Below are 13863 nucleotides of genomic sequence, written 5' to 3' on the forward strand. Positions count from 1 at the left end.
AATTTGTCCATTTCCTCCAGGTTGTCTAGTTTGTTGGAGTAGAGTTGCCCATAATATTTTTTAACAATCATTTGTATTTCTGTGGGGTCTGTTGTTATTTCGCCTCTATCATTTCTGATTTTGTTTATTTGGGTCCTCTTTCTTTGCTTCTTGGTGAGCCTGGCTAGAGGTTCATCAATCTTGTTTATCCTTTCAAAGAACCAGTTCTTGGTTTCATTGATTTTATGTATTGTTTTTTTGGTCTCTATGTCATTTATTTCTGCTCTAATCTTTATTATCTCCTTCCTTCTGCTCACTCTGGGCTTTTCTTCTTGCTCTCTCTCTAGTTCTTTGAGATGTAGAGTTAGGTGATTTATTACCATTTTTTCTTATTTTTTGAGATAGGCCTGTAGAGCTATAAACTTCCCTCTCAGGACTGCTTTCATTGTGTCCCATAGGTTTTGGATCGTCGTGTTTTCAATGTCATTAGTTTCCAGGATGCTTTGAATTTCTTCTTTGATCTCATTGGTGACCCAATCAATATTTAATAACATGCTATTCAGCTTCCAACTGTTTGAGTATTTTGGGTTGTTTTTATTGTACTTTATTTCTAATATTATGCCATCATGGTCTGAAAAGATGGTTGGTATGCTTCCAGTCTTCTTGAATTTGGGGATACTTTGCTTGTGACCCAATATGTGGTCTATTTTTTAATATGTCCCATGAGCACTTGAGAAGAATGTATATTCCGTGGCTTTGGGATGAAATGTTCTGAAGATGTCAATTAAGTCCATCTGATCTAGTGAGTCATTTAGGATTGCTGTTTCTTTGCTGATTTTTCGTCTAGAGGATTTATCCAGTGATGTCAGTGGTGTATTAAAGTCCCCTACTATGATTGTATTGTTGTCGATCTCTCTTTTGATATCTTCCAGGAATTTTTTTATGTATTTGGGTGCTCCTGCATTGGGTGCATATATGTTGATCAGGGTTACATCTTCTTGTTGTATTGATCCCTTTAGTATTATGAAGTGGACTTCCTTATCTCTTGTTATGTCCTTCACTTTGAGGTCTATTTTGTCCAATATAAGTATTGCTACCCCAGCTTTCTTTTCATTTCCATTTACCTGAAAGATATTTTTCCATCCCTTCACTTTCAGTCTGTGTGAGTCCCTTCTTCTGAGGTGGGTCTCTTGTAGACAGCAAATATATGGGTCATGTTTTTTTATCCATTCAGCCACTCGATGTCTTTTGGTTAGAGCATTTAGTCCATTTACGTTTAAAGTTATTATTAAAAGGTACTTGTTTGTAGCCATTTCTATTTTTTGTGCCTGTTTTCTTTCTTAGCTTTTTTTTTTTTTCTTCTTTTTATACCAGTCCCTTTAACATTTCTTGCATTGCTGGCGGTGATAAACTCCCTTAGCCTTTTTTTGTCTGTGAAGCTTCTTATTTCCCCCTCAATTTTGAATGATAGCCTTGTTGGATAGAGTATTCTTGGATTCAGTCCTTTGCTTTGCATCACTTGTAAATTTCCGTCCATTCTTTTCTGGCCTGATGTGTTTCTGTTGAGAAATCATTTGATAATCTAATGGGAGATCCCTTGTATGTAACTTTCCGTCTCTCTCTTGCAGCTTGTAAGATTCTCTCTTTGTCCTGAACATTTGCCATGGTAATTATGATGTGTCTTGGTGTGGGTCTCTTCAAGTTCACCTTGTTTGGGACTCTCTGTGCTTGTGTGACTTTTTTCTTCCCCACCTCAGGGACGTTTTCTGATATTATTTCTTCAAATAGGTTTTCTAATCCTTTTTCCTCTTTCTTTTGTTCTGGCACCCCTATTATTCGTATGTTGTTTCATTTCATGTTGTCCCATAGCTCCCTTAGGCTCTCTTCCTTTGTTTTAATTTTTTCCTCCAATTGTAGTTCAGTTTGGGTGTGTTTTGCTTTCTTGTCTTCTAATTCACTAATTCGGTCCTCCGCTTCTCCTAGTCTACTGTTGAAACTTTCAGTGGTGTTTTTTATTGCAGCTATATTGCTCTTCATTTCTTCTCGGTTCTTACCTAAGTTATTGATTTTTTCATCCATTTCTTTTTGATTCTTACATAAGTTGTTGATTTTTTCATCTGTTTCTTCTTGCTTCTTGCATAAGTTGATTTTTTCCTCCATCCGGTTTATGCACTCTAGGACCCTTAATCTGAATTCTTTTTCTGTCATGTTGCATGCCTTTGCATCACTTAGCTGCTTTTCTGGCCAGTCCTCCTTTTCTTTCCTTTGGAGTTTTCTTTGTCTACCCATGTTTGATCTCATCGACATATCTAGATGTTGGGTCGTTCAGTGGCTGCTCCCTGGGTGGCAGTGGCTCCTTGGGCTGCGGTTGCTCCTCGGGCGGTTGTGGTAGCCGCTGCTCCTCAGTTGGCAGCAGCTCCTCTGGTGGGTACTGTTCACAGCTGTGGTGGCTCTTCTGGCTGGTGGGGAGAGGCTTCGCACACAGCTGCTGTTCCTCAGACAGAGGGTGTGGTGACAGGAGGCTACTGTTGCTTGGATCTGCTTTCCATGGGTAGAAGCAGGGTTCCTCCAAGTTCACGTAGTTGCGCTGCTTGGGTTCCATTGGTCCTGAGTTAGTAGCCAATCTCTGGATGCTGTGGATGCTGGGTCTTTGGCTTCATACGCTTCCAATAACAGCCACTCAAGATGGCACGTTCTCCGCAGCTGAGCCGGCGCTCTGGGAGAGATTTCAGCCGCAATCTCCAACCGTTCCCTTTCTCCGGGAGTTCTCTGTCTTTTCTGGCTGCAAACTGTCTCCCAGCTGAATATCTTCTGCTTATTAGGGCTGTATGTTACCCATTTCAGCTGCTCACCCTTATCTGCTCCTGGACAAGGCACGGGACACGTCCGTCTATACCTCCGCCATTTTCTTCTCCAGAAATAAACTTTAGAATTGCAATGACATAATATAAATTTGGACTAGCTCATTTAATAATTTAGTGTAGATATTCCTTTTCCATGTAGCTTTCTACCACATGGTGATATAGGGACTCAAGATTTTCCATACTTAGGCATCAGTCAACCCTTAGGGCCTTGCAACTTAATCCCGGGACTATCTGTGGACTAGCAGCATGGACATTACCCAGGAGCTTGTTAGAAATGCACAATCTCAGATTCTACTAGAGCTACTAAACAAGAATCCATAGTTTTAATGAAATCCCCAGGTGATTTGTATATAAAAGTTTGGGAAGCATTACACTACGGCAGTGTTGGTGAGCCTTTTGAGCTCAGCATGTCAGCATTTTGAAAAACCCTAACTTAACTCTGTCACATAGAAATTTTTTGATATTTGCAGCCATAGTAAAACAAAGACTTATATTTTTGATATTTATTTTATATATTTAAATGCCATTTAAGAAAGAAAAATCAACCAAAAAAATGAGTTCGTGTGTCACCTCTGACATGCGTGTCATAGGTTCGCCATCACTGCACTAGGGCCTTAAACTCTTTTGCATTTAGCCTAGTCAGGTGGGGAGAGAGGGAGAGAAGAAGGTAAAGCTGTTTCTCAACTTTGACTCAGAATTGGCACATATCACTTTCTCATTTCAGTGGAAAGCACTAGTCACGGGGTCCACGTATTCCCTGACTGCATAGCCAGCCATCCTATGTTAAGGACTAGGAAGCCGAATTTGTGGTTACCAGCTAGCTATCTGCTACAGTTTGTGGTTCATAAATGTTTTTGTTTTTAAAAAGTTTTGTTTTAATTATAATATTGTACATGCTCATTAGGGAAAAAAATAAAATGGGTTAGATAGGTATAAAGTTTACATATTGTTTAGTGAGTGTCCTTGTACCTTTATTCTTTTCTATCTTCCTACATATTTGCATAGGCAGTTTTTTAAAAAGTACTACGGAAGTTCATTTTTAAACAAAATTAGTGTTTTGCAACCTGCTTTTCAAATTCAGTATGGGAACTTTTCTATCTCACTTTTTAAAAACATTTTCTGAGTATGCCATGTTAAGAGAAAACTAGCATTTCCTCTGTTGATGGACATTTAAATTGATTTGAGTAGTTTTTCACTATACTGGTAATGGTACAGTGACACATCTTTCCATCTTTGTGTGAATTTTTCTGTAACATACATTACTATATGTGGAATTGCTAGAGTGTAAACATTTTAAATTTCAATAATGTCTGTCAATTTTTTTAAATTTAACTTTAAAAAAATTTTTTTGGGGGGGTAATTAGTTTCAGGTGTACAGCAAAGCATCTTCTGCCAAATTGACCTCCAGAAATGTTTTACCAGTTTATGCTCCCTCTAAGTATGTCCGTATATCTTTTTTTCACATCCTTGCCATCATTGGATCTTTTCATTGTATTACTTTTGCCAGTCAATGTGGGGAAAATAGTATCTTGTTTTACTTGGCATTTTCTTGAAGCAAATTGAACAGAATTGTTTTAGCTCTTCATGCCCTTTTCCTGATTTTCTATTGAATTACTTTTCTTTTTCTTAATGATTTATATGTCTTGACCAATTTTTAAAAACGAATAGTCTAACATTTTTGAGAGTCTCTTAAACAGAAATAGGGTCCAAGGTGTTTGAAATAGAGGTCAGAATATACATATTTACCTGGATTAAGTTGGTGTACCAGTTTATTTTTATTTATTTATATTTTTATTGATTTCAGAGAGGAAGGGAGAGGGAGAGAGAGAAACATCAATGATGAGACAGAATCATTGATCAACTGCCTCCTGGACGCCCCCCCACTGGGGATGGAGCCTTTGACCGGAATCGAACATGGAACCCTTCAGTCCTCAGGCCGTCACTCCATCCACTGAGCCAAACTGGCTAGGGGTGTATCAGTTTATTTTTAATTACCTGTATGTTGAAGAAAATCTGGAAATTGGGTACTATAACTGTATTCCTTTAGAATAGTTTCTTTAAAATGTCATGCCAGTTATAAGTGCATGCTCCTAGAGCAGTGGTCACCAATCGGTGGTCCGCGGACCACTGATGGTCCGTGAGGTCTAAAAGGTTGGCGGCCGCTGACTTAAGGAAACCTTTGGAGCAGCGGTCGCCAACTGATGGTCCACGAACCACTGGTGGTCCATGAGGTCCAAAAGGTTGGTGACTGCTGACCTAGAGGATAGCTAGTATAGCAGACTCAGGTTTTGATAAATATGGTATTATGAAATCGTGCAAATTCCATTCTAATACTATATTTTTAAAATTAAGCCCAGAATTATAGCCCAGATCCAACTCCCTCATTTTACCATGAGCAAAACTAAGATCCAGAGAATTGGTGTGTCTCACTTCTGAGTAGTTAATTGTGGTATATTTGGGTTTAGAAACCAGTTTACCTATTTTCCAGTGCAATTATAGCCCTTCTACCAGTAATCCAGTGATTTTAAAGGGGGGCCCATTTCTTGTTTATGAAAACTATTATGTCTTTCATCTTGAATGCATTTTTAAAGATATCTTTTAGCCCTAGTCGGTTTGGCTCAGTGTTTAGAGCTTCAGCCTGCAGACTGAAGGGTACCAGGTTCGATTCCGGCCAAGGGCACATGCCCGGGTTGTGGGCTCGATCCTCAGTAGGGGGCGTGCAGGAGGCAGCCAATCAGTGATTCTCTCTCATCATTGATGTTTCTCTCTCTCTCTCTCTCTCTCTCTCCCTCTCCGTTCCTCTCTGAAATCAATAAAGAAATATATTTTAAAAAGATATCTTTTAATTTATAGTAATAGCTTGATTGTATTTACTTGATTCATGAATTCTTTTGCTTATAGAAATGGATGATGGTGTTGATGATCTGAAAATAAATCATGAAAAAAAGGAATTGAGTAGTGATAAAATGGTACCAAACTCAAGTTTTGTACCATTACCATCAGCTGCCATTGATCATCAGATTGAAGTACTTCTGTCTGAGTGGAGTAAAAATGCAGACATGCTATTCAGTATTCATCCCATGGATGGCTCTTTGCTGGTTTGGCACGTGGATTGGCTGGATGAATACCAGCCTGGTATGTTTCGCCAAGTACAGGTACTATTATTAAGATCTCTGGAAAGCTATTTGTTAAATGTGGGTACAGTTTTGTAATACCTCTTTATGTAATTCCATGCATTCTAATGATCACTTTCTTAATTCTAGGTGTCCTTTGTTTCCAGAATTCCTGTAGCTTTTCCCACAGGTGATGCGAACTCTCTCTGTAAAAGCATAGTGATGTATGCCTGTACCAAGAATGTTGACTTGGCTCTTCAGCAAGGGAAACAAAAGCCTCCTAGTCTCACACGTTCCACATCAATGCTTATTTCTTCTGGTCATAGTAAATCAACTAATAGCTTAAAATTAAGTATTTTTACCCCTAATGTTATGATGATTTCAAAGCATGCTGATGGCTCTTTGAATCAGTGGCTAGTCAGTTTTGCTGAGGAATCTGCTTTTTCTACAGTTATCAGTATTTCACACAAATCTAGATATTGTGGTCATCGCTTTCATCTTAATGATTTAGCTTGCCATTCAGTATTACCATTATTGTTGACAACATCACACCATAATGCATTAAGGACACCAGATGTTGATAACCAAAAACAACCTTATGATGCAATAAATACTGAAGATTTGGCACAACAGGATAAAAGCACCGGTGACATGGCATTTCAGGATCCCAATGCAGTTTATAGTGAGCTAATTCTTTGGAGGGTCGATCCAGTTGGGCCATTGTCTTTTTCTGGAGGTGTTTCTGAGCTTGCCCGGATTAATTCTCTTCATGTTTCTGCATTTTCCAATGTGGCATGGCTGCCCACTCTTATACCCAGTTACTGCCTAGGTAAGCATTCTGATTTTTATTTAATATATTCAGATTTTCTGACATTATTGATTAAGGATTAAATTTTAAATGTTTATAAATACTTTGTAGGTGCATACTGCAACTCTCCTAGTGCTTGCTTCGTAGCAAGTGATGGACAGTATCTGAGATTATATGAAGCAGTTGTTGATGCCAAGAAACTTCTCTGTGAACTTTCCAATCCTGAAATTTCTGTAAGTAAATGGCTTTTAAAACTAAACATTTTTTTAGATACTTAATTTATTCTTATTGGATATGTAAAGTCTAGTGTTCTACAATATGTGTTTCTGCAATACTTTTTGCTAGAGATAAATGGGCAGTAATAGAAGTTAGTTAGTATAATGTGCAAGTTATGTTAGTTCATATGCAGTTCTTTTCTAGGCAAGGTGAGCTGGAATAACAGGAGTGGGATTTTAATCTTAACCAACAAAGAAAAAAGCTTTCAGCTTGGTTGCAATACAGGATGGAGTCCTTTCAGCACTGTTGCAAAGCTTTTGCCTATGATAGGCAGCACTTCTTCCTGTGCTCAACTAATAGCAACCCATCATCTGCATATTTCAGCACCTCCAGCAAGCCAGTATTTTCATGTTTTTGGTTTTGATATTTTAAAATATTCCCTGAACCCTAGCTGGTTTGGCTCAGTAGATAGAGTTTTGGCCTATGGACTGAAAAGTCCCAGGTTCGATTCTGGTCAAGGGCACATGCGTGAGTTGTGGGCTTGATCACCAGTAGGGGGCATCCAGGAGTCAGCCCATCAGTGATTTTCATCATAATGTTTCTATCTCTCCCTCTCCCTTCCTCTCTGAAATCAATAAAAATATATTAAAAAATATTCCCTGAGGTAATCTTCAGCTTTACTGAGCTTCCTATTTAGGAGATTCAAGCTGTCTTTTCAACTACCAATTAATGTTTTTGTTAATGCCCAGGTTACAGAATTGCATAGCTGTCAGTGGTCTCCTCCAATCCTGTTTTATTTCTAAGTTATTTTTAATGCATGGTTTTGCAGAATAGAGTTTTTTCAAGCCACATATATAGCATTATAGTAGAAACACATTTATTGAGGGCCTTATATTTTTCAGGAATTGTTTTATGTTTCCTTTTTATTAAATTTATAAATAATACAGGTTTCAGGTGCACAATTCTACAACACATCATCTGTACACTGCATTATGTATTATTCACCACCCCAGGTCAAATTTCTGTCTATCACCATTTATCTCCCCTATACCCTTCTCCTTCTCCCATTCCCTGCCCCTTGGCAATCACCACGCTTTTGTCAGTGTCTGTGAGTTCTTTCTCTTTTCCTTTTCCTGTTTTGCTCAATCTCTCCACACCTCTCACACCCCACCCACAACTCCCCCTAGCCCCCAGACAGCTGTCAGCCTATTCTCAATCTAAGAGTTTGTCTCTGTTTTGCTTACTAGTTCATTTTGTTCTTTAGATCCCCCATATAAGTGAAATCATAGGGTACTTGTCTTTCTCCAACTGGCTTATTTACATAGTATAATGCTCTCCAGGTCCATCCATGCTTCTTTTTTACTTTAAAGTAGTATTCTATTGTGTAGATGTATCACAGCTTTTTTTATCCACTCACATTCTGAAGGACGCTTGGGCTGCTTCCAAATCTTGGCTATTGAAAATAACACTGCAGTGAACATAAGGATGCATATATTCTTTTGAATTAGTGCTTTGGATTTCTTTGGATAAATTCCCAGGGTAGAAATCCTGAGTCATAAGGCAGTTCCATTTTTAAATTTTTGAGGTAACTCTATACATTCCACAGTGGTGCACCAATCTGCATACCCACCAACAGTGCACCAGGGTTCCCCTTTCTCCTCATCCTAGCCAGCACTTGTTTGTTGATCTATTGATGATAGCCATTCTGAGAGGTGTGAGGTGATACCTCATTGTAGTTTTAATTTGCATTTCTCTAATGATTAGTGACCTCCTTGACCATCTTTTCATCTGCATGTCCTCTTTGGAGAGTGTCTGTTCAGGTCCTCTGCCTACTTTTTAAAAAAAATATATTTTATTAATTTTTTACAGAGAGGAAGGGAGAGGGATAGAGAGTTAGAAACATCGATGAGAGAGAAACATCAATTAGCTGCCTCCTACACACCTCCTACTGGGGATGTGCCTGCAACCAAGGTACATGCCTTTGACCAGCATCGAACCTGGGACCTTTCAGTCTGCAGGCCGACGCCCTATCCACTGAGTCAAACAGGCCAAGGCTCCTCTGACTATTTTTTAATTGGATTATTTGTTTTTTTGACATTGAGTTGTATAGATGGGGTCCCTAGGCCTGGCCAGCGATCAGGGCCGATCAACTTCCCCGCCTCATCCTTCTTCCCTCGCCACCCACGTCTGCCGCCACCTACTCCTGGTTCCCCGTCCCAGCCTGGGGCTGGTCCCGATCACCTGATGGGGCGTGGGGGGGCTGGTCCCGGTCATCTGCTGGCCAGGGGGAGGGGCCAACTGCCACCATGGTGGGTGGGCAGCAGGCCGATAAGGGCCTGCCAGCCCGGGGGAGCATAGGGGGAGGGATCCAGGAGGTTGGCTGCCGGCCCCAAGGAGGGAGCCAGCCCTTGCCCCCCCCACCCCGGGAAAGGGGCCGCATCTGCTGCCACCCATCCCCATTTCCCTGTCCCAGCCCAAGGACCTGCTGGCCTGGGGGAAGACGAGGAGGTTGACCTTCAGGCCCCGTCAGTGATTGGGGCCTGTGGGCTTGGAGAAGCTCCTGCGTTGAGCATTTGCCCCCTGGTGGTCAGTGTGCATCGTAGGGACTGGTCATTCTGGTCGTTCCATCATAAATGTCGCTTAGGCTTTTATGTATATAGATGGGTGGTGGATTTTATCAAATGCTTTTTCTGTATCTATTGATATGACAGTGTAGTTTTTATCCTTCATTTTGTTTATGTGGTGTATCATGTTTATTGATTTGAGGGTATTGTAGCAACCTTGCATCCCCAGAATAAATACCACTTGATCATGGTGTATGATGTTTTTAATGTATTACTGGATTTGGTTTGCTGATATTTCATTGAGGATTTTGGCATCTATGTTCATCAGGGATATTGGCCTATAATTTTCTTTTTTTCATAGTGTCTTTATCTGGTTTTGGAATTAGGATAATGCTGGCCTTGTAAAATGAGCTTGGGAATCTTCCCTCCTCTTGAATTTTTTTGAATAGTTTGAGAAGGATATGTGTTAGCTCTTCTTTGAATGTTTGGTAAAATTCATCTGTGAAGCCATCTAATCAGGACATTTGTTAATTGGGAGTTTTTTAAAATTACTGCTTCAGTTTCACTTGTTGTAATCTGTCTATTCAGATTCTCTGGTTCTTCCTGATACAGTTCTGGAAGATTATGTGTTTCTAGCAATTTTTTTTTTTAATATTTAATGAGAGCCTGTTGGCCCGTTCATTGTTTTGTGTGTGTGTGTGTTGTTTTTTTTGTTTTTAATTTAAGTTCTTTATAGTTTAAAGTATTACATATGTCTTCTTTTTCCCCATTGTGTTTCTAGGAATTTATCTATTTTGTCCATATTGCCCAATTAGTTGGCATATAGTTGTAGGAAATGTTTTAAGTGCTGGAATTTAGATGTGAGCAAAAGAGACAAAAATCGGAGCTTATATTCTAATGAAGGGATAAAGGGGGAAAGGTAAAACTATATTAAGAAATACCGTGGAGAGCAACATTCTAGTAAAGTAGTGGAGAGTGCTGGTCAGAGAAAGCCTCACAAAAAAAGGTACCATTTGAGTAAAGATCTAAAGGAGATGGCAGAGCTAGCTATGTGGATATTTAGAGTGAGTATTACAGGAAGAGTAACAGCCAAGGCAAAATCGTGAATCCAGAACATATTTGGTACTTAAAGGAGCAACAAGGATTTCACTGTGACTGGAGTAGACCAGAGTAAATGAGGTAGCAGGAGAGTAGTCAGGCATGAGTCACAAAGTTAGCTTGGCCATACCATATGAGACCTCTTCGGTGATTGTGGCAAGTTTGGCTTTTACTCTGAATAACATAGAACCCATTGAAGAAAATGCCAGAGTGTGATATGATCTCAGGTTTTTTGTTGTTTTAAATTCTCACCTGAGAATATTCCACCTCCTCTCCACCCTCCATTGCATTTTAGAGAGAATGGAAGGGAGGGAGGGTAGGGGGAGAGAAAGAAGCGTCAGTGTGAGAGAGACACATCAATTGGTTGCCTCCCTAATGAGCTCTAACCAGGGCTGGAGCTTGAACCTGCTACCCAGGTACATGCCCTTGGCAAGGTATTGAACCATGACTTTTTGGTGTGTGCTGGCCGACACTCTAACCACTAAGGACATGGGCCAGGGCTGATCTCCGTTTTTTAAAGGATCATTGTGATTGCTATATAGATTAGACAAAGGACACAGAAATGAAATCAAACCTATTCAAGAAGATATTATAGTAATTCAGGAGAGAGTCAAACGGCCTTTCAATGGTTGCAAGTGATAGTTATAAATATGGTAAGAATTGGTCCAATCTGGATGTGTTTTGAACATCAAATAGTTAGGGTTGGAATGGACATGGCTTTTGTGTGAGAAAAAGAGAATGACTCCCAATCTTTGTGGCTAAGCATTAGTAAAAATAGAATTGCCTCAAGTTGAGTTGTGAAGAATGTATAAGTAGCAGATTTTAATATATACACACACACACACACACACACACACACACACACACACACACACATATATTATTGATTTCAGAGAGGAAGAAAGAGGGAGAGAGAGAGAAACATCAATGATCAGAATCATTGATCAGGAGACTCCTGCATGCCCCCTACTGGGGATCAAGCCTGCAATAGCTTTGGACATGTTAATGTTGAGATGCCTGTTTGACATCTAAGAGATCCAGTAGGCTAGTCTCTGGAATTTAGATGAGTGGCTGGTCTGAAGATATAAAATAAGTAGTTGTTAGAATCCAAATTTAAAGTTGTGGAGCTGAATGAAGTCACTAAAAGAGAGAATAGAGTTGGAAATTAGAGTGATAGAAGGATTGAACCCTGGGGCAATCCATTGTTAAAAGTGGGATGGTATGAGTGCGGTGTATAATGGAAGGCAAGTGGAGAAAATTACTTCAAGGAGGAGGAAGTGATCACCAGGATCAAATGCTGTTGATAAATCAAGTATGATGAAGATTGAATTGAACAATATGACTTTGACTATAGCAGTCAGGACAAAAGTGGCTCAATAAACAATATATCAACTTGTTTCTTTAGCTGCATTCTTCTTACCTCAAAATTAGTGCTTAAAAAGCATTGATTCTTGAACAGTTCCAAGAAATTGATGTCAGTCTTTCACATTTATAGATATAAAATACTTTTTCCCCTTACAATTACCAAGCATAGCTTTTGTTTTTTCTAAGCATGGAGCTGTAATTCCTATTCATTCCTATGTAATTCCCTAGTAAGGTAAGAGTCCTAGGATGTTTATAATGAAAGCGACTTGAGAACTTATTTGTCTACACTTAAATGTATTTATTATTGATTATTATGCCTAAAATTTTATGTTTTTGCTATTATTTTTAAGTGTTTAATAAAGGAGACACCTATTTTTGCTTATTTCCATTTTTTTGCAAAACAGAAATATGTTGGTGAAGTGTTTAACATCGTAAGTCAACAATCAACAGCCAGGCCAGGATGCATTATCGCATTAGATCCCATTACAAAACTTGTAAGTATGTTTTTTGTGGCCACTTAGCATTAGGTAAATAACATATATGTCAACTTACATTACTATTTATTTACATTCAGCAAGGCCGAAAAACCCAGCTGCTTCATGTTTTTCAAGAAGACTTCATTTTGAATAATCTTGAGAAGAAAAGTATGGGAAAAGATAGAATATTATCTGATGAAGGTAAAGACCAATTTTTTATGTAATGAGAAATGTTCTGTAGAGTATGTTAGGCAGTTAATAAAGATAAATTGATATAATATCTCATCATCTATTTGAAGTTAAAATTTTCTTGTGTAGGTTGTGGCATTATTTATCATAAATGTCAGTATCTTTACTTTTAATCAGGAAGTATAAGCAAATTGAGAGGGTTTGTCAATTATGTTTTCTAAAAAGCATAATGTAAACGTGTTTTGTCACTAATGCATGAGTGCTTTTTGGTAGATCTGCTCCTACCCTAACAATTTGGATAGTGTAGACACCTGTAATTTTTTTTTTTAATATATTTTATTGATTTTTCACAGAGAGGAAGAGAGAGGGATAGACAGCTAGAAACATCGATGAGAGAGAAACATCGATCAGCTGCCTCTTGCACACCCCCCACTGGGGATGTGCCCGCAACCAAGGTACATGCCCCTGGCCGGAATCGAACCCGGGACCTCCCAATCCGCAGGCCGACGCTCCATCCACTGAGCCAAACCGGTCAGGGCAGACACCTGTAATTTTAAGCAGTAGCTTAACACTTCAAGTTATAATTTAAAGACCAAATGTCTTAATTAAGACTTTTTTTAATAGTTTTGAAAATTATTTAAACACCTCCACTCAATATTAACTGTTTATTCTGCATAAAGGAAAACAGAGCACAATAAAGCTAAAATCTTTTAGTCATCAGTTTTAATTTTCAGAGCCAAACCAAACACAAAATTGACTTTTCTTATAAAGCAACCATGCAGTGTGTACCTGTTGTTTTAAAAGTTAGTTATGAGCCTCAAGGAATATTAATGACTACATTTTTATTTGTTCCAGATTTTTTTTTACTTCTATTGCACTTTTTTCTTTATTCTACCTTTTTTCCATTTTCCTTTGAGAAGTACTTCTTTGAGTTCTGTACTTTTATGTCTAACTGGAGGCCCGGTGCATGAATTCATGTACCGGTGGGGTCTCTTGGCCTGGCCGGTGAACTGGGCTGATAGGGGCCATCTCTCCTAGTCCCGATCAGTGTGATAGGGGCTGGCTGGTCGGGTAGGAACTGAGGGAGGGCTCCAGGGCATGTCTGGCCTGTCTTGCCCGGTCCCGATCGGCTGGACCCCAGCAGCAAGGTAACCTACCAGTCAGTGTCTGCTCCCTGGTGGTCAGTGCACA

The 13863-nt window shown here is 39.3% G+C and overlaps 1 protein-coding gene across 13 annotated transcripts in view; it reads left to right on the forward strand.

The window, feature by feature from the left end:
• DMXL1 (Dmx like 1) overlaps positions 1–13863 on the forward strand; it is a 162405-nt gene that overhangs the window by 54625 nt on the left and 93917 nt on the right. For all 13 annotated transcript variants that reach the window (XM_036310685.1, XM_036310684.1, XM_036310674.1 and 10 more), the window contains 5 exons: positions 5745–5998; positions 6107–6785; positions 6876–6997; positions 12412–12501; positions 12582–12684. In XM_036310685.1, the coding sequence (XP_036166578.1) occupies positions 5745–5998; positions 6107–6785; positions 6876–6997; positions 12412–12501; positions 12582–12684 (1248 nt within the window). The remainder of the gene's footprint in view (positions 1–5744; positions 5999–6106; positions 6786–6875; positions 6998–12411; positions 12502–12581; positions 12685–13863) is intronic.

This window comes from Myotis myotis, unplaced genomic scaffold (genome assembly GCF_014108235.1).
Source record: "Myotis myotis isolate mMyoMyo1 unplaced genomic scaffold, mMyoMyo1.p scaffold_m19_p_5, whole genome shotgun sequence".
Lineage (NCBI taxonomy): Eukaryota > Metazoa > Chordata > Mammalia > Chiroptera > Vespertilionidae > Myotis > Myotis myotis.